General features: G+C 35.2%; 1 protein-coding gene across 1 annotated transcript in view; it reads left to right on the plus strand.

Annotated features, from left to right (window-relative positions):
* Positions 1 to 226: 226 nt before the first annotated feature.
* The window catches only part of LOC128218022 (protein rolling stone-like), an 88,210-nt gene continuing 65,254 nt past the window's right edge, over positions 227 to 23,182 (plus strand). Inside the window, exon 1 of the mRNA XM_052925531.1 lies at positions 227 to 2,257. Coding sequence (XP_052781491.1) covers positions 2,165 to 2,257 — 93 coding nt within the window. The 5' untranslated portion in view covers positions 227 to 2,164. The remainder of the gene's footprint in view (positions 2,258 to 23,182) is intronic.

Genomic DNA, 23,182 nt, shown 5'->3' on the forward strand with positions numbered 1-23,182 from the left:
AAGGAAAGCGAGTACGATTTTTTATCATTTGTGAGTAATTGGAGCCAGAACTTCATTATGCAGCAGATCAATGTAGAAAATGAATGCAAAAACCTGTTACCGCATGCTACAAATCAATGAAGATACGACAGTTTCCATTCACCCCTCAATATGCGACATGAATCTATACACGTCCATTAATCCACGTCTTTCTGTGCAACATGTTGCGAACTGTCGACCGGATCCCTCTCTCCTATTAACGAGCCATGAGACTGTTAGACTGTTAGTCACATAGGAAAAGCATTATATAGCATATGCATGTACACTTCATAAAAGTATTGATGATTAGGACTGTTTAGCTTGATAGGAGGGCGAGAATAGAGGATAGTGATTGTTTCTAGGGTTAAAAGTGAATTTATAGAGGACTTTAAGCGAATGAACTATAAATGTGTGGTGGACATGATTTGTGATACGGATATACGTTTAACACGTGACACATACGTTTGACACGTGATAGTGACGTCAGTGACATCACGACGGTGGTGTGGCTACCAACGACTTATTTTCTCTGATGATTATTGACAAAGAAGTTAAATGTTGAATGTTTTTTTTTAAACTAATCATCAGTTAAGTTAAGCAATGAGGCTATAACCATTAGATATTTAATGTTATCAGGCGAAAGTTCATTGTGCCAGGGACGATAATAAAAGGTTTGATAGGCATCTGAGAGGGATTTGGAATTGTCTGGAACCATAAATTTCGTCTGAGAGAACACATAAATCACATAAAAGTAGTTCGAAACAAACAAAATTTGGCGGCGTCGGATTTATATGACTTAATTTGGTTTTTAGGATAATTAGGTTTCCATAGAGACAGTCAGACGGAGTCATTAAATTGACAAATGCACCGAAATCGATGCACTATAAGGAGTTGATAATGCATTGTTGAAGTATTTTCTTAGCTGTAGAATGTAAACTGTCACCACACTGAAGTAAAATAATACGGATCCATGTAAAAAGAAATACTGTTAAATATCTTAAACTATAATAGGAAAACACACCGTATATCAATGTAGAATACTGAGAAACAACGACAAATCATGTCAAAGTTACTAGTATTTTCACGACACTTTTTTTGTCGTTTTTACGAACTTGCTCTGAAATAAGTCCGAGAAAAGTTTTTACAGGTCCAATTATACTTTCCATAAAGAAATCTCTCCTTCTGTTCAAACGAAAGATAAAGGTTGTATAAAGAATAGAACATATAAATCAGCACATCCAGCAGGGTGTATACAGTAAATCAATATAAAAGGCAAATTAACATCAACAAAAAAGTTGTTCACGAAGGTACTAAAACGATGTAGCAAGTTATCGTCAAACTATAGCAAATTGGTCTTTGGGGAATAATTAACAAAGAGACATTTTTGTTTGTCACTTGCTTCTCTTTGGAAAAATTCTTGCTTTGTACAAGATTTAGTTTTTTTTTTGCAATATTTGGGCCTGAAATACCAAACAAACGTACTGTTTGTTAGTCTGATTTGAACGAAATATTTGGATTAAACATATTGACCTAGTCTAGTGGAAATATTAGAAAGAGCATACAGGCCTTAAGTTGTGTACAAGATTTGAACGAAATAATTGCAATATATTGACCAAGTCTCGGAGAAATACCAGAAAGAGCAGACAGACCATAAGTCGTGTACAAGATTTGAACGAAATAAATGCAATCTATAGTGCCAGAACAAAAACAACACATTGATCCTTTAGTAGTATAAACGACTCGAACGGAATATTTGCAATATATTGACCAAGTGTCGTTGAAATACCAGAAAGATAAACTGGCCTTAGGTCGTGTAAAATATTTGAACTGATTTTTTGCAATATTGACCTAGTGTCGTGGAAATACCAAAACCTTAAGTCGTGTACAAGATTTGCACGAAATATTTGCAATATATTGACCTAGTGACGTGGAATTACATGAAAAACATACTGGCCTTAAGTCGTGTCCAAGATTTGCTCGAAATATTTGCAGCATTGACCACTAGGCGTGGAAAAACCTGAAAATATACTGGCCTTAAGCCGTGTACAATATTTGAACGAAATATTTGCATTATATTGACCAAGTGTCGTGGAAATATCTGGAAATAACTCATATTGGCCCTAATTCGTGCACAAAATTTTAGAAGATGCGTTGTTGTTATGAGGACGTTCCAGAAGAGTGCAGAATGGACAGTTTCCTGTTCCAGTATGGCAACCCGTCCGAGTTTGTTACCCCTCAGGTTAGCTTTCTTACCTTTCCTCAACATAACACTGCTTTCATATTTAATATCGCATGGTTTACGATAACCTTTGCCATAAACACAAGTCAAAAAATGGTGGCTATTGATTGGACAATTTTTCACGGCGTCCTTTCTATGGTATTAAGTTTCTTTACCTGATTTTTCTTGTAATTTTCACCTGCGTCCTATCCACCCTATTGTTCTATATACATTGCGATTCGGTATTTATTTTCTTTAAAACAGAACAGCTCTGTAGTACTGGAGATGTTTGAGAGATATTAACCGGTCATGTTACTTGCTAGTATCCTTGATACCTGGGAGTAGGGTTTATTATATTACCCTTCATCATGACCCACTACATAACAGCCAGGTAGTTTCATTGCATGTTAAATTAAGGTCAAATAGCACCCAATAGATACGTGTCCCATAAGAGCAATACAACATTCTAATATATTTTAGTATCACTTAACATAACGTCCATATAACCTAAGTCCTCGCTATAGTGATCATTCAACTTGCATTCTCCTTCATTCCTGCCATTTGCCCTGCTTTGATCTTTCAAGAAGGCCATGACTCGTATATATGCCGAACAGATCACATGGTTTCTTTTAGTTGATACTTAATTGTGTTCAAGTTGATGTTGGCTCTGATAAGACTTTTGTTGAGTCCCCACACACGTTGTTCCTTAATTGTCTTTAAGTTGATGCTATCTCCTTTACAGTTTTCTGTCAGTGACAACTGCTTGTGTAATTGTGACGTCAAGTACCCATACACTATTTTACACCCCCCTTGCACTCCTGTGTCACTGACCGCTCCAAGGCGGACCCCCGACATTAATTATTTATGTCTATGTTGTATTGTGAGGTAATGTGTCTGGCCTTGAGTGTCTGTTAGACATTGATATCTAGGATCATCATTTCGTATTTGACCACTGGATGTGCCGCTGACGTTTTCCATTGTACTGTTATACATATGCCGTCATCGGATGTTTCATAAAAGTATAACTGTAAATTGTAATCAAGGTAAAACATGTCACCATATTTCACATGTTGGTTCATAATGTTTCATATGTTCACTGTATTGGTCATTATCTTAATTGTAATATATAATCGATGAACCTGCTGCAAACGCCATTCGTATTCTCACAAATATCGTGGTCATCGCACCATCTGCTTGTTTGGTCAATTGTTTTGATTATTTATCTGCAGTATACAACTGGTTAATTAAAGTAAGCTGAGTGTTTATTGATTGGTCAATATTTATCGAATACATAATATTGACCAATCAAATGCTTTAAATATGCAAACGACCTTTACGATTAACGTTGGACAATTTATTAAAGTTTCATACAGTTTGCTGCTGTTTTTTTTTGCATCGGAAGGGCATATAGTTAAATGTTATTCTGCTGGTGGTTTTGTCTAATGGTCTCTGTCTGCCCTAGAGTCCACATTTATTCATAGTCATATATGGACCACAGGCGTTACTCAGAGAGCAAAGCACATAGACGTGGACAGATAATTGTTGTGAATATTAACCGAGTGGATATTCCAGGAGATCGTATTTGCTCTGCACGAATATTAATGGACGAAGTCGTCGAAACTATTGTATTAATTATTCTGCTTTGTTGCATATGCTGGCGGCAAGGGAATCTCAAATAATAGTGTCCATGCAACGTTTTATCGGAGGAAAACTCAATAGTTCTTGTCCTATCCCAAACACATGGACTGCGATGAGAATTGTTTCCATCGCGGATGCGATCACGAAAATTTGATATATTTTGTCGCCCTTTTATATCAGTGAATTGGGACTTAACCCTTATATAGGTTGCAAAGTATCTGTCGCTCACTTGAGAGATGTACTGTCTTTCAGAAATGAAGTGATGGAGTGGAGACGCAGAAAATATATTTAATAGGATAATAATAATAATAATAACAAGATCAATCCGCGGCAAATTATTCAATAGACAGATAATGTCTAGCAGACGACAATGTAACAGACCACAACAAACTTGGATCGAAATCAGTACATTGAGCGTTTGGAAAAACGGACTGCCCTAAGACAGAGAAAAAAGGGGAAATAATATTCAAATAACTTGCTAAGACCATGCAACAAAAATGAATTGAAAGTATTTCCATAAAACTCAACTTCAGAATTACAAGAATCTTCTTTTAACCGAGGTAACATTAATTTTGGAACTTGATCTAAGTGCTGTTTACATAACTAAAATATTGCTTCAGCGGCGGATTTGCTGCAATATGGCGGGTATGGCTTTGATAAACTGATTTAGGGAACTCAAGAATTACATTTGGATACCATTCAAACTAGGACAATTGGCATCCTGATATTGCTGGTTCAACGGTGCATTTGGATCTTGGACGGTTTAGTTCATTTGGAACTTACCTTGTTTGAAATTCACCTATAAATATCGTGGAACAGTTTAGGACAAGACAGGGCTTACATTATGACGATCAAGGAAAGTTGTGTTGAGTGCGTAAACTACGAGTTTCGGGCTGAAAGTCTAGCACTGCAACATGATAATCCCAGACTGTTCTTCTTTTCACAGGTATGGCTTTGGTGATGATATGCGAAAATTTCAAAGGCAATTACACTTCAGTATTAGCATTTTACATTCAATTCCTCTTTTGACTCCAGACTTCAGCGGTCTCTGCTGCTCTCTGGTCCAAGCTCTGTAGTCATCATTTCTTGTCCTGTTGCAGATAAACTGTCGGCTTCGTACATGTACATGTACTTACAAATTGCAATAGTTCTTATCTTATATAACGGTTGGCACTATAAGCACTTTCAAAATTCTCCTCGTGATCATTTTTTAGAAAGCGTATGGATAGCAAGTCTCCTTTTTGACTTATGTTTCGTGCATATTGTATGGTGCGTTGCATACTATAATCTTCTTTTGCATCATATAAAACACTTCATATTTGCTATATATCTATTTAAGTTGATATATAGCAAATTCTGTATATACACGAGTATATTGAAAATGCTAAATATACAAAACGTATTAATTTTATTCATGTGTAAATCAAATATTTTCACATTCAAAACCTATACAATGTTTTATAGATATGTTGTTCCATTAACGAAAGTGATGACATTATCATTGTTACATTTCTAAGTTTGGTTTACAATATCTAAATTTGCTCTTGTACAATTTATATTCCCTATAATTGCAATGTACACGCGGTGCATTAATCTAACCACATTACTTGTACAGATGGTACTCGATACTCACAAAACAAACTTGACAACGAGAGCGTCGCAGAGCGAATGCCAACACTCTCTGTTGTTGTTCTGCTAACAGAAGAAGGGGAATAAGTAAACACTAGAGCCATGCGCCTTGCTGTGCGTATTGTCTTTGACAAGATGTGTAGCAAGTTGCGTTGGACTGCCTTGAACAGTTTAGCGAAGTTTTGGCATAACGAAGCCAACAGCGACACCATGGATATGACAATACCTCGACGCCTTTTTAAAAAAAACACATGCGAGATAATAAAGAAAAATACCATATTGTCTGTAACTATAGAACTGTATCAATAAAATATGCTGCCTTCATCCAAGGTACAAAGCTGACTTATAACGACGAAAGTGCATGTGAGGTTTGGATGAGGGCTATGCTATTATTTTATACATAAGTGATAAAGAAAAATACCATATTGTCTGGAACTATAGAACTGTATCAATTAATTATATTACCCTCATCCAAGAAACAAATTTATAATGACAAAAGTGTATATGCGGTTTGAATGAGGGTAATTTTATACAGTTCTACACCTACATACATAGTTTCAGTGCAATAAAATCACAGAGAAGCGTCGACCTGGTCCCCTGTGACTACTTCATTATTTCCCTTGCCTTCGAACGTTACTCCGTCTAGGAGGCCATAAAATGAAGACGATTTGTATTTGTCTAGTGCTCACATTTTATTATGATTGTGTCTTACATTATTTGTTCGGATATGCCCGTCTCTTTTCTGGAACGAGTTTACTATCTGTTTATATAGTGCAATCAGAACAAGTGAACAAAAAAATCTGTTTGATGCAATAAAAAACTTTAAGACAATTATTTGTCTTGACCAGTATTATCAAAATGACATTTTCTCCTTTCGTTCAATTCAAATTTAATTAGTATTAATTCTATAATAACTATTTTAATACAATTCACGTTGTATCATAAAAAATAAAGGATTTCATCATTTAATGATTATCATAAACATGAATTATTGAACTGGATATCTTTCCCGGAAAATAACCCACCACCTTCCCATGTATCATAATTACACAGAATACTTGATTATTATTTTCTTTATTTTGCGTGATCAATGCAATTCCTTAGGGGTAAATGCCTGACACAAGATTTAGGTATTTCATGATGTATTCACACTAATTATCCTCGTAAACAGAAAACAATGAAGGGCATTTAGTGTCATCAAAACATTTTTAAGGATACTCGTCTTGATTTAAGAGCAAACACCTACGGAAGGTTTTCAGCTGTACTGTTTCTAGTCTAGCTTATTCCATAATAGTATACTCGTATACAAACATGGTTGTAGTAATGCTTGTCCTAATAATTCCATAAAAGAATACTCGTACAAAACATGGTTGAAGTACTGCTTCAAGTCAAGCTAATTTCATAATAGTATACTCGTCTACTAAGCATTGTTGTAGTCATGATTCTAACAAAAAATCGTACATTGACCGTCCGATTTAGCTTACAGCTGTTATTGAGACATTGTGCAAAACCTTTATCGTTACTATTAAAGGCCTAGTTTAGTCCTTCTATCAGTGCCCCCCCCCTCCAAAAAAAACAAAAACACAAACAAACAAAACAAAAAACAAAAAAATCAAAACAAAAAACAATTACACCAAAAAAAAAATTACACCAAAAAACAAACAACAACAACAACAAACAAACACACACGCACGCACGCAAGCACGCACGCACACACACACACACACACACACACACACACACACACACACACACAAAACAACAACAACACAACAACCGTGTATTGTACACAACCTTTGGGTATTGATCTTAATCTAATTGCCTAATTGTCTAATCAGATCTCTGATCTGAATATCCTGTTGTGCAGTTTTGGAGGTTTTTATGATAGAAATCGACCCGAAATGGCCCTGAGCCAATAAACAAATAACCAGGAAATTGGCCCCTACTGTGAAATCAGTGCAATTAGCAGGAGATGCACAGCAGGGAACTGTCATGCCAAACATTCCTTAAAATAGGCCTTTAAGTTCAGTGAATGTTTAGTGTTACAATACTTTAAAGAAATCATGTGTGTTTTCGGCATTCTTTTCGTTCTGTTTCTTCTAAAAAGGGATTTGGTTTAGGTTCAAAATATAATAAAGCCCAGCATATTTGGTAATTTTGTGATATTAGTTTAAGTATGATGCAAAAGCTATATAAACTTTATATTGAAAAAAACAACATGGAAGCAAAGAGTAACGAAACTTACACCAATGACAACATGCATTGTGAGTTGTAACATAACGCAATGGACATGTATACAACTGTGTTAAGGTCAAACCATTATAGTGTTAACATATGTACTTAATTTCGTAGCGTTGCTTTTGAAGAAAAGAAATAGGAATGATAATCAATCAAGGGAAACTACAAGGACAAATCCAGTATCCGATGATTTAATCACCATCGTGTTAAAAGGTACAAGGATCGAGGCCAAACAAACACCAACAAGAGACACAAAGCTACAAGTCAAGTCCTCCAATGGCATGAAATGTAACCAAAATCCTGATAAAAGTCATATGGATCGAGGTCAAACAAATACGAAGCAAAACCTTTAGATACCAATTTGACATTTCTATTGCATGATGGATGCAAACCACCCTTTAAATAATACAGGTCTGCAAGAATATATATTGAGAAAGAAATTTTAGAACCTAAAAACCACAACCCATTGTTCTCCATGCCGACAGATAATGCATCGGTAACTACATTTCGATGTCCTTATACAATGACTTTCGAATTTAAGGTTCAGATCAATTTCCGTTATTTAAGCCTAGCATCTTACATTGAACATTAAACATCGGTAAAGAAAATGTCCTGGGAGGAAAAAAAACATCCGATTTACAATTAGATTGCTGAACCACATGATGGTTTAATTAAACGAAGCCTACGATCTGAAGACAAATTCCACTCCAGTATACTTCATTATTGTAGAGCTTCAATATGAAGTACTATTTGCGTAATGTTTTCAGTAGTGAGGATTCATCATCTTTCCCTCTGAATTTCAAATACATGAAGTATTTCTTTTCACCCATATATTACTGTCTTATATGATTAAAAATTGGTATCTCACGTTAGGATTTATCGCCAGCTCTGAGTTTTAAATAAGAAGTATATACACTGAAAGTGCCCGATAATGGCTGATAAAATCTGAATCCCCAACTACCAACTGCATGGTGGTTGGATATTCGCGAATAACTTTCTGGCGAATGTACAACAGTGAAAAAAAAGTGTGTTTAACGAAGACACGTATGTGTTCATTAGTAAAAAATGCGTGATATTTATTCACAGCAACATCTTTAGACTAGAGAACAAGGTTTAACCTTAACTACCAACTGGTTGGTAGTTGGATATTCGCGAAAAAACCACCTGTTACTGGCTGAGAGTCCTGATCTTAAACATGAAAATCCCGTGCATTATTTTTTCCTCAGTTATTGCTTTGATGAGCAGCGTGGTTAAGAAGTTACACTTAACATACACTTCTTCTGCTGACTTAAGCGTTCAGTGTCAGGGGTCAGCCCTGTAGTGAAATACGTAAGATTAAGGTATTTTCTGAAGCATGCGCAAAGTTTATTTCGCGCCGAAGGAAACATGTGGACGTTAAATAGCATTTATAAGGGTTATGCGAGTAGAGTTGAGGAAACATATGTTCAAATTATATCGACAAAGTATTAAAGAGGAGCTATTTAAGTTAGATATAATTTTTTTTTATTGATTATCGATATTTATCCAACAGTTACTGTTGATCGATCAAATTATTTAAATGTGCAAACTAGTATGAACGTTGGAAAATTTATTTAAGTTGCATACAGATGGTTGCTGTGTTGTTGTTTTATGCAAAAGAAGGGCAAGAAGTGAAACGATATTCTCCTGATGGTTTTGTCTTCCTCTGCCATGGAAGTCCACACTATTTCGTCGTCTCATATGGTCCACAGACGTTGCTCAGACAGCATCACATAAAAGATGTGAATATTCTATGAGATCGTATTTATACAGCAAGACTATTAATAAAAGAAATCGTCTAATATATTGTATTAATTATTCTGCTTTGTTCCATACGCTGCCGGCAAGCAAATCTCAAACAATATAATCCATGCAACGTTTTAACGGGGGGAAACTCAATAGCTCTAGACATATGACAAACACATTAATAGCTGCGATAGTTTTTGGCATATTGAATTGTTTTTAACGCGGATTCTTCAAACAAGAGAAAAATAGTAATTTATTTTGTCGTCGTAATATATCAGTGCACCGGGACTTAGGCTTATTTAGGATGCCAATAATATGTCGCTCTATCGAGAGATTTATCTTACAGAAATGAGGTGATGAATAGAAGACGCAGAAAACATATTCAGTAGGATATGAAATAACAAGATCGATGAGCGGCAAACATTTCCAGATGCAGATTTATATCAAGCAGACGACAAATTCAACATTATATAATTTGGAACATAGTTTTTATCAGATTCAATCATCAACAGAGCATCACAACTTGGATCGAAGTCAGAACATTAAACAATTGCAAAACAGATTGTCCTAAGACAAACTATGAACTATATTCTCACATATATGCTAAAACAATGCAACATAAATGAATTGAAATTAACTCCATACAACTTTACTTCCAAATAACGAGTATGTGTTAGTTAGTATAATTTTTAGATTTGCTGCCATTTGGCGGCTTATATTCCGAAGATAAACTTATTTAGGGAACTTAGGAATTGAATTTGGGTACCATTGAAGCATAACTGGAATTAAAGGACAGATACCATTGGCATACTTGCATTCATGATTTAAAGATGCATCTTGGTCTTGGATTGTTTTAGCTCGTTTGAAACTTGATAAGTTTTAAAGTAATTCACTTATAAATATCTCGGAACAGGTAAGGACAGCGCAGGGCCAGTATTATGACGATAAAGGAAAAATGTGTCGAGTGCATCAACTACGAATTTCGAGCTGAAAGTGTAGGACTGGAACATGATAATCCCAGATTATTGTTCTTTTCACATGAATGGCTTTGCTGGCGATATGCTAAAAGTTTTTAGACAGTCGCACAACATCATAAGCATTGTACTTACAATTCCTCTTTTGGCTTCAGGCATCGTTATTTTATACAGTTATACTCCTACATATATATATATATTTCCAGGACAGTACAACAACACAGGGACGTCCACATAGTCCTCTGTGACTACTTCATGATTTACTTTGCCTGCAAAATCAAATACGTCTAGACGATCGTAAAATGGACAGGACTAGTAATTGTCTAGTGCTTACATTTTGTTATGATTGTATCTTACATTATTTTTTCGGATATGCCCGTCTCTTTTCTTGGACGAGTATACTAGTTTTTTGTATAGTACTTCCAGATCTTGTTAAAACAATGTTTAATAATTATGCAATAATAAAATACACCAATTTGACGTGACCAGTATTTTGTCCTTCGTTCAATTCAAATACCATTACTATTTATTGTATAATTATTCACTAAATACACGTCAACCTGTACCATCAAACATAAAGGATTTTATATATTATTATCATACACATGAATTATGGAACTGGATATCGTTCCAAGAAAACGACCCACCACCTTCCCATGATATCATAATTACACAGAATACTTGTTTATTATTTTCTTTATTGTGCGTGATCAATGTAATTTCTTTAGGGCAAATGCCAGACACAAGATTTAGGTATTTCCTGATTTATGCACACTAATTATCTTCGCCAACAGAAAACAATGAAGGGTATTGAGTGTCATCAAAACATTTTTAAGGATACACGTCTTGATTTAAGAGCAAACACTTGCGGAAGGTTTTTAGCTGTACTGTTTCTAGTCTAGTTTATTCCATAATAGTATTCCCGTACAAAAAATGGCTGTAGTATTGCTTCTAGTCAAGCTTATTTCATAAAAGTCTACTCGTATATAAAACATGGTTGTAGTAATGCTTCTTGTCTTTATAATTCCATAAAAGGATACTCGTACAAACCATGGCTGTATAACTGCTTCTATTTAAGCTAATTTCATAATAGTATTTTCGTATACAAAACATGGTTGTAGTGATGATTCTAACAAAAGTTCGTACATTGAACGTCCGATTTAGCTTACAGCTGTTATTGAGACATTGTGCAAAACCTTTATTTTTACTATTAAAGGCCTAGTTTAATCCTTCTATAAGTTAAGTGCCCCCCCCCCAAAAAAAAAAAAAACAGAAAAAACCCAGAAAAAACAAACAAACAACAACAACAAAAACAACAACAATAAACACACACACACACGCACGCACGCACGCACGCACGCACGCACGCACGCACGCACGCACGCACGCACACACACGCACACACACACACCCCACGCACGCACGCACGCACGCACGCACGCACGCACGCACGCACACACACACACACACACAACAACAACCGTGTATTGAACACAACCTTTGTGTATTGATCTTAATCTAATTGCCTAATTGTCTTATCAGATCTCTGATCTGAATATCCTGCTGTGCAGTTTTGGAGGTTTTATGATAGAAATCGACCCGAAATGGCCCTGAGCCAATAAACAAATAACCAGGAAATTGGCCCCTACTGTGACATCAGTTTAATTCGCAGGAGATGCACAGCAGGGGATTGTCATGCCAAACGTCATCACACTAGGCCTTTAAGTTCAGTGAATGTTTAGTGTTGCATTACCTTAAAGAAATCAGGTTTGTTGATGGCAGTCTTTTCGTTTTGTTTCTTATGTATGAGGCAATAACTGTATAAAGTGTATATTGAAAAAACAACATGGAAGCAAAGAGTAACGAAACTTACGCCGACGACAACATGCCTTGTCAGTTGTAACATAAAGCAATGGACATGTATACACCTGTGTTAATGTCAAACCTTTATAGTGTTAACATATGTACTTAATTTCGTAGCGTTGCTTTCGAAGAAAAGAAATAGGAATGATAATCAAACAAAGGAAACTACAAGGGCAAATCCAGTATCCGATGATTTAATCGCAATCGTGTTTAAATGTACAAGGATCGAGGCCAAACAAACACCAACAAGAGACACAAAACTACAATACAAGTCCCATAGCATAAAATATAACCAAAATCCTGATAAAGGTCACATGGATCGAGCCCAAACAAACAGCATGGCATAGTTGGATGTAAACCACCCTTTGAATAATACAGGTCTGCAAGAATATATTGATAACGAAATTTTAGAACCTAAAAAACACAACCCATTTTTCTCCATGCCGACAGATAATTCATCGGTAACTACATTACGACGTCCTTATACAATGACTTTTCGAATTTTGGGCTCAGATCAATTTCCGTTTTTTAAGCCTAGCGTCTTACATTGAACTAAAACATCGGATAAGAAAATGTCTCGGGAGGAAGAAACCATCCTATTTACAATTAGATTGCTGAATCACATGATGGTTTAATGTAACAAAGCTTTCGATCTGAAGACAAATTCAGCTCTTGTATACATTAATATTGTAGAACTTTAGTATGAAATACGATTTGTTTAATGTTTTCAGTATTGAGTATCAAACCTCTTTCCCCGCTAAATTCCAAATACGTGAATCCAGAGTATTTCTTATATTTTCACCCGTATATTACTGTCTTATATGATTAAAAAGAAATGGTATCTCAAGTTGGTATTTAACACCAGGCTCCTTATTAAAGAAGCATCTTAGGAACGTTTTAACACATTTCCACCTTAAGTGTTAACATTGAAAATGGTTTATTTTTTTTGTAAAATCAATTCTTTAAAATGGAGTTTTCATATTCAAAATTAAAGTTTCATTATTTTATTTGCAGAATATACAATAAACATAACACTTTCTATCAGTGGAAAAAAAAACCAGTTATGGAAATTCTTTAATATAACGAAAAGGTAAAATTTCAACTTAAGATGCTTCTGTAATATGGCCCCAGCTCTGAGTCTTAATTAAGTAGTGTATCCTCCGAAAGTGCCTGATAATGGCTGATAAACAAAATCTGAATCACAAGCTACCAACTGCCAGGTGGTTGGATATTCGCGAATACCCGTTTGGCGAATGTACGAAAAACAGTGAAATAAAACACTGTGTTTAACGAAGACACGTATGTGTACATTAAAAAAGGCATGCTATTTATTTACATTAACATTTTTAGACTAGAGAACAAGATATAATCTGAACTACTAAGTGGTTGGTAGTTGGCTATTCGCGAATAACCACCTGAAAATGGTCGGATAACCAACTGGATCATGTAAGAAAAATAGTGATTTTAAATAGCGTTTTTTACAAGGACACATTTGTGTACATAAATAAAATACAATAACTGTTGTATTTCTGTTCATGTGTACATGTTAACCATTAATCACGACAAAATCTGAATCACCAACTACCAACTGTGTTTAAACAATGATTGTATGAATGAATACTTAAAGGACTGCTAGATTGAGAATTCGAAGTGTCGTACTTGCTTCGCAATAATATTTAAAAAAAAACACAGCCTTTTATATGTGTTATTCATTATTCTGCCTTTTGCATACGCTGGCGTCAATCATAACTTGAACAATATTATCCAAGCAGCGTTTTGTCGGAGGAAATTCAATGATTTTCAGTGTGTATGTCACGAATAAAAATAAAACCTCGATAGTAAGTAGTTCTTGAGTTTAGTTTCAATTATGGATGATTAAAACAAGAAAAAAGGCTTCTATTCTGGTCATAATATAAACTATTGCTTGGGGACACAAGTCTGTTTTGAGTGGCAAAGAATCTGTCTCGAGAGAAATCTGTTAAAGATATAAAATGATGGAGAGGATTCGCAGTAGGATAGACAATAACTAGATCAATGCGCAGTACAGTAGACGACATATAATGTATTTCTAGCAGAGGTCGACAATTCAAATAGACCTCGGATTTTTTCATACGAATTGAATGTCAGATTGAATGTCTTTCAAACTGGGTTTTAAACAACAGCCACAAGTACATCAACGACAGAAATTAAATACACATACGGAATTTTACTTATTCGATGTTTGGTTTCGAAATAGATTGCAATGAGTTTGTTGAAAAAAATAACAAATACCGTTTGTACCAAATGAAATAAATCCATGCACAAATAAGTAACATATCAAGATATACGTAGGTGCTCTAAATCGGGCAAGCACTGCCATCAAATTCATTGGTTACCAAGTTTGCTGGGAAATATATATGGAAACATTGAATTCGTCAGGTTTAGTTGACACTCTTGGAATTCGTGTGTTGCTAGGTGGGTTACCTTTAAATTTGGATCTTGGACTTGTTTAGTTGACACCATTTTCATTCAAGTGTTTCTGGGTTCCGGGTGCACTTTTGATCTTGACTGGTTTAGTTAACACAATTGTCATATACATGCTTCTGGGTAAACGTTGTAATTGGATCTTCAACTTGGATTAGTTCAGTTGACACTATTGACGTTCAAGTGTTGTTGGCTTGGTAACGGCTGCATTTTGATTTTGGACTGGTTTAGTTGACTACATTGTCATTCAAGTGCTGCTGGTTTACGGTTGCATTTGGATAGAAGACTGGTTTAGTTGGCACTATCACCATTCAAGCGTTGCAGGTGTTCAGTTGCATTTGGACCTTTGACTGGTTTAGTTGGCACCATTGGCATTCTTTGATTTGCGGTTGCATTTGGATGCTGGGACACCCTGAATACTGAATAAAAATATCTTGGAACAGTTAAGGGCGGAGCATACAGCTGTGTTGAGAGCGTCGGTTACTGGCTGAGAGTCCCGATCTTGAACATGGAAATCCCGTGCGTTCTTTTTTCCTCAGTTATTGCTTTGATAATGAGCGTGTTTAAGAAGTTACACTTAACATACAATTCTTAGGCTGACTTAAGGCTTCAGTGTGATGTGTCAGCCCTCTAGTGAAATACGTAAGATTTAGGTATTTTCTGAAGCATGCACACATATTATTTCGCGCCGAAGGAAACATGTGGAAGTTTAATAGCATTTAAAAGGGTTATACGAGTAGAGTTGAGGGCCTTTTTACCTTGACAGGGTGCAAAAAGGCGTTTCTTGTCCAATTTCATTTGCGATTGTGAACGAAAATACAATCTGCTATCACTTAATCATTATTTTTTCAGTCATTTTTACATTTTTATGAGTAATAGTACACTTTCAAATGGTTCACCAATTACATATGAGCACCAGTCAGCGACATTGAACATTAGTTGCATCGGATACTTGAATAGCACGGTATTGATTAAAGACTATTTTCCTTAAAAATAAGCCTTATATTACCCATCATCATGACTGGCTTACATAACAGACAGGTAGCTTCATGGCAGGTTAAATTAAGGACACGTAACATAGAATTGAATATTTGTCACATAACAGCAATACAACATTCTAATATATATAAGTATCGTTACATAACGCTCCATGCAATATTCTAAATGCTGGCTACATAACGATAACGTCACTTGCTGCAATCGATCATACTGGTCATCTACACTGCTGTCGTCTTTCAAGACGATCATGTCTCCTATATATCCAGATTTGTTGACCTAATTTGTTTATTGTTCAAGTTGATGCTGACTCCGATAGGGTTTTCTGTTTTAGTTTACAAATGCAGAGACAATGGTGACGTCGAGTACCCATACACATGTTTAACAGCTTACTGAATAATTGTGTCGCTGACCACTGCAAGGCGGTCACCCTAACATTTGTTGTTAACGATGTTTATGTATATGTTATATGTCTATGTCAAATTGTGACTGGGTGCGGTCTGTCTCTGAGTGTCTGTTAACTCTTGAAACAGGATCTTCGTTAAAGGCCTTGTTTAATCTATAAATGACCCCCCACCCAAACCGTGTATTGTACACAACCTCTGTGTATTGATCTTAATCTAATTGCCTTATTGTCTTATCAGATCTCCGATCCGGATATCCTGCTGTGCAGTTCTGGAGGTTTTATCATGGAAATGGACCCTAAATGGGCCTGAGCCAATAAACAAATAAACAGAAAATTGCCCCCTACTGTGACATTAGTGCAATAAGCAGGAGATGCACAGCAGGGGATTGTCATGCCAAGCATTCCTTATGCTAGGCCTTTAAATATTTGGCCACTTGACTTGTCCCTTTAGTTCAATTATATAACCATACTTATGCTGATGCGAACGTGTTTGAAAGATCTTCAACGCATAGTTCATGCAGGCATATTTCATACGTTGTGCTTGTTCATTATGTTTGATATGATCACCGTAATGGAGTTTTTCATTCCGATAGTTAATATCTGATAAACCTGTAATAAACGACAAACGTGTTCTGCCAAATATTGTGGTAATAGCTTCCATCCGGTTGGCCATCTTCTTGGTATGCTTTTATATTTACAATATACTACTTTTTAATTTTAAGTTTTTGTCAAAGATATTTTTTATTGATTATCGATATTTATCCAACAATTACTGTTGATCGATCAACTTATTTAAATGTGCAAACTAGTATGAACGTTGGAAATTTTATTAAAGTTGCATACATATGGTTGCTGTTTGTTGTTTTATGCAAAAGAAGGGCAAGAAGTGAAACGATATTCTCCTGATGGTTTTGTCTTCCTCTGCCATGGAAGTCCACACTAATTCGTCGTCTCATATGGTCCACAGACGTTAATTAGACGATGTGACGATAAAAGATGTGAATATTCTATGAGATCGTATTTATACAGCAAGACTATTAATAAAAGAAATAGTCTAATATATTGTATTAATTATTCTGCTTTGTTCCATACGCTGCCGGCAAGCAAATCTCAAACAATATTATCCATGCAACGTTTTAACGGGGGAAAACTCGACAGCTCTAGGCATATGACAAACACATTAATAGCTGCGATAGGTTTTGGCATATTGAATTGTTTCCACCGCGGATTCTTCAAACAAGAAAAAAATAGTAATTTATTTTGTTGTTGTAATATATCAGTGCACCGGGACAAAGGCTTATTTAGGATGCCAATAATCTGTCGCTCACTCGAGAGATTTATCTTACAGAAATGAGGTAATGAATACAAGACGCAGAAAACATATTTAGTAGGATATGAAATAACAAGATCGATGAGCGGCAATCTTTTCCAGATGCAGATTTATATCAAGCAGACGACAAATTCAACATTATATAATTTGGAACACAGTTTTCATCAGATTCAATCATCAACAGAGCATCACAAACTTGGATCAGAGTCAGAACATTAAACAATTGCAAAACAGATTGTCCTAAGACAAACTATGAACTATATTCTCACATACATGCTAAACAATGCAACATAAATGAATTGAAATTAACTCCATACAACTTTACTTCCAAATAACGAGTATGTTTTAGTTAATATAATTTTTAGATTTGCTGCCATTTGGCTTATATTCCGAAGATAAACTTATTTAGGGAACTTAGGAATTGAATTTGGGTACCATTGAAGCATAACTGGAATTAAAGGACAGATACCATTGGCATACTTGCATTCATGATTTAACGATGCATCTGGGTCTTTAATTGTTTATGCTCGTTTGAAACTTGATAAGTTTTAAAGTAATTCACTTATATATATCGCGGAACAGGTAAGGACAGCGCAGGGCCCGTATAATGACGATAAAGGAAAGATGTGTCGAGTGCATCAACTACGAATTTCGGGCTGAAAGTCTAGGGCTGGAACGTGATAATCCCAGACTATTGTTCTTTTCACATGAATGGCTTTGCTGGCGATATGCTAAAAGTTTTTAGACAGTCGCACAACATCATAAGCATTGTACTTACAATTCCTCTTTTGGCTTCAGGCATCGTTATTTTATACAGTTATACTCCTACATATATATTTCCAGGGCAGTACAACGAAACAGCGTCGTCGACCTAGTCCTTTGTGACTACTTCATGATTTACTTTGCTTGCATACTGAATGCGAAATCAACTAAGACTAGATGATCGTAAAATGAACAGGACTAGTAATTGTCTAGTGCTTACATTTTGTGATGATTGTATCTTACATTATTTTTTCTCGGAAATGCCCGTCCCTTTTTTTTGAAGAGTATACTAGTTTTTTGTATAGTACTTCTAGATCTTGTGAACAAAAAAAATATTTGTTAAATAATTATGCAATTAATAAAAATACACCAATTTGACTTGACCGGTATTATCAAAGTTGCGTTTTGTCCTTTCGCTCAAATACCATTATTACTTATTACAGTTATTCTATAATAATTCTTCAAATACGCGTAAAACTTTATCAAGAAAATTTAAGGATTTCTTCGTGTAATGATTATCATAAACATAATTCATGGAACAGGATATCGTTTCGAAGAACGACCCACCACCATTCCATGTATCATACTTACACAAAATAGTTGAATATTCGTTTCCTTGTTGTGCGTAAAATAGTTGAATATTCTTTTCCTTGTTGTGCGTAAAATAGTTGAATATTCTTTTCCTTGTTGTGCGTAAAATAGTTGAATATTCTTTTCCTTGTTGTGCGTAAAATAGTTGAATATTCATTTCCTTGTTGTGCGTAAAATAGTTAAATATTCTTTTCCTTGTTGTGCGTAAAATAGTTGAATATTCTTTTCCTTGTTGTGCGTAAAATAGTTGAATATTCTTTTCCTTGTTGTGCGTAAAATAGTTGAATATTCTTTTCCTTGTTGTGCGTAAAATAGTTGAATATTCTTTTCCTTGTTGTGCGTAAAATAGTTGAATATTCTTTTCCTTGTTGTGCGTAAAATAGTTGAATATTCTTTTCCTTGTTGTGCGTAAAATAGTTGAATATTCTTTTCCTTGTTGTGCGTAAAATAGTTGAATATTCTTTTCCTTGTTGTGCGTAAAATAGTTGAATATTCATTTCCTTGTTGTGCGTAAAATAGTTGAATATTCTTTTCCTTGTTGTGCGTAAAATAGTTGAATATTTTTTTCCTTGTTCTGCGTGATCAATGCAATCTCTTTAGGGCAAATGCCAGACGTATGATTTAGGTATTTCCTGATGTATGCACACTAATAATTCTCGTTAACGAAAAACATGAAGAAGGTCATTTAGTGTCTTTAAAACATTTTTAAAAATAGTCGTCTTGATTTAAGAGCAAAAACTTACGGAAGGTTTTTAGCTGTACTGTTTCTAGTCTAGCTTATTCCATAATAGTATACTCGTATACAAAACGTGGTAGTAATGCTTATTGTCTTAAGAATTCCATAAAAGGATACTCGTACAATCCATGTCAGTAGAACTGTTGCTTGTCGAGCTAATTTCATAATAGTATACTCGTATACAAAACATAGTTGTAGTAATGCGCCTTGTCTTAATAATTCCATAAAAGGATACTCGTACAAAACTTGGCTGTAGTACTCCTTCAAGTCAAGCTAATTTCATAATAGTATAGTCGTATACAAAACATGGTTGTAGTCATGATTCTAACAAAAGTTCGTACATTGAACGTCCGATTTAGCTTACAACTGTTGCGTGTTGTATACAGTCCTTATCGTTTTGTTTTTTAGAAAAAATGGGATTTGGTTTAGGTTCAAAATCCAAGTTGATAAACCCAACATTTTTGGTGATTTTTTATATGAGTTTATGTATGATGCAATAACTGTATAAAGTATATATTGAAAAAAAAACAACAACATGTAAGCAAAGAGTAACGAAACTTACGCCGATGACAACATGCCTTGTCAGATGTAACATAACGCAATGGACATGTATAAACCCGTGTTTAGGTCAACCCATTATAATTTTAACATATGTACTTCATTTCGTATCATTTCTTTCGAAGAAAAGAAAGAGGAATGATAAACAAACAAAGGAAACTACAAGGGCAAATCCAGTATCCGATGATTTAATCACAATCGTGTTTAAGGGAACAAGGATCGAGGCCTAACACACAGTAACAAGCGACACAAAGCTACAATACAAGTCCCATAGCATAGAATGTAACCAAAATCCTGATAAAAGTCACATGGATCGATGCCAAACAAACACCAAGCATAACTATTAGAAACCAATTTTACCTTTCCATAGCATAGTTGGATGCAAACTACCATTTGAATAAGACAGGTCTGCAATAATATATTGAGAAAGAACTTTTAGGACCTAAAAACCCATTTTCTCCATGCCGACAGATAATGCATTACGATATCCTTATTCAATAACTTTTCGAAATGTGGGATTCAGATCAATTATCGTTATTTAAGCCTAGCTACTTACATGGAAGTGAAAATCGGTTAAGAAAATGTCTTGGGATAAAGAAACATCCGATTTACAATTAGATTGCTGAACCACACGATGGTTTAATTAAACGAAGCTTACGATCTGAAGACAAATACAGCTCCAGTATACTTTAATATTGTTGAGTTACAGTATGAAGTACTATTTGTTTAAAAATGCACTCTTACTCCCATATAAGATTTACCACAATTAAAAATATTGTTTTAAAATACCAAAAAGGATGAATAAATGTCGAAAACAATGGTTATTATGAAGGATACCGAGTTTGATTTGAAAGAAATGAGCATAAAACACGGTATTTCTACCTTATAAAACTATAGAACACCACAGTAAATATTTTAGCATTCACCAATCATTTGATTTTTTTTTGCGTTTTCTGCTATTAAATGCACGGTTGCAATCTTGTTATCGGTTATTAATATTTTCCATACATGAATTATAATAAGTGGTTAAAGGTTTATCAGTCAGTTTTTGATTTTGAATAAGAGTGTCACTTTAATGTTTTCAGTATTGAGGATCCAACTTCTTTTCCAGCTGAATTTTAAATACGTGAAGTATTTCTTATCTTTTCACCTGTATATAACTGTCTTATATGCTTAAAAATGGTATCTCACGTTGGGATTTAACGCCAGCTCTGAGTTTTAATCAAGTAGTATATCCACCCAAAGTGCCCGATAATGGCTGATAAACAAAATCTGAATCCCCAACTTCTAACTGTCAGGTAGTTGGATATTCGCGAATAAACATCTGGCGAATGCACGAAAAACAGTGAAATAAAACAGTGTGTTTAAAGAAGACACGTATGTGTACATTAAAAAAAGGCATGATATTTATTTACATTACCATTTTTAGACTAGAGAACAAGGTATAATCTGACCTGGTAACTGGTTGATACTTTGATATTCGCGAATAACTGAAAATGGTCGGATAACCAACTGGCATATGTACGAATAATAGTGATTTTAAATAGTGGTTTTTACGGATAAATTTGTGTACATAAATAAAAATACAATAACTGTTATTGGTATTCTTTATTCTGCCTTTTGCTGGCGTCAAGCATGACTTGAACTATATTATCCAAGCAGCGTTTTATCGGATGAAATTCAATGATTTTCAATGGGTATGTCACGAATAAAAATAAAGCCTCGAAAGTAAGTAGTCCTTGAGTTAAGTTTCAATTATGGATACATAAAACAAGAAAAAATAGTGCTTTTATTCTGGTCGCAATATAAACTATTGCTTGGGGACACAAGTCTGTTTTGAGTGGCAACGAATCTGTCTCGAGAGAAATCTGTCAGAGACATAAGACGATGGAGAGGATACGCTGTAGGTTAGACAACATCGAGATCAATGCGCGAGACAGTAGACGACATGTACTATATTTCTATCAGAGGGCTAAAATTAAATAGACCTCGGACTTTTTTCATCCGAATCGAATGTCAAATTGAATGCCTTTCAAACAGGGTTTGAAACAACAGCCACAAGAACATCAACGACAGAAATTAAATACAGATATGGAATTTTACTTATTCGATGCTTGGTTCCGAAAAAGATTGCAATGAACTTGTTGAAAAAAAGAGCAAATACCGGTAGTACCAATTTAAATAAATCCATGCAAAAATAAGTAACATATCATGATATTTGTAGGTGCTTTAAATCGGGAAAACTTTGCCATCAAATTATGGGGTTACCGATTTTGCTTGGGAACATAATATGGATACATTGCATTCGCCAGGTTTAGTTGACACACTTGGAATTCGAGTGGTGCTTGGTGGGTTACCTTTTAATTTGGTTCTTGGACTTGTTTGCTTGACACCATTTTCATTCAAGTGTTTCTGTGTTACGGGTGCATTTGAGATCTTGACTGGTTTAGGTAACACAATTGTCATTTACTTGCTTGTGGGTAAACGGTGTAATTGGATCTTCAACTTTGACTAGTTCAGTTGACACCATTGACGTTCAAGTGTTGTTGGCTTGGTTACGGGTGCATTTTGATATATGAATGGTTTAGTTGACTACATTGTCATTCCAGTGCTGCTGGTTTACGGGTGCATTTGGATCTTGGACTTGTTAAGTTGGTACTATCACCATTCAAGCGTTGCTGGTGTTCGGTTGCATTTGGATCTTGGACTGGTTTAGTTGACACCATTGGAATTCTGGCATTGTTGTTTTGTGATTGCATTTGGATGCTGGAACTTTGACAAACTGAATACTGAATAAAAATATCTTGGAACAGTTAAGGACGGAGCATCAGGCTGTATTTAGAGCGTCAGTTACTGGCTGAGAGTCCCGATCTTGAACAGTGAAATTCCGGGCTGTTCTTTTTTCCTCAGTTATTGCTTTGATAACGAGCGTGCTTAAGAAGTTACACTTACCACTTCTTTTGCTCACTTAAGGCTTCAGTGTGATTTGTCAGCCCTA

This window comes from Mya arenaria, chromosome 14, assembly GCF_026914265.1.
Source record: "Mya arenaria isolate MELC-2E11 chromosome 14, ASM2691426v1".
Classification (NCBI taxonomy): Eukaryota; Metazoa; Mollusca; class Bivalvia; order Myida; family Myidae; genus Mya; species Mya arenaria.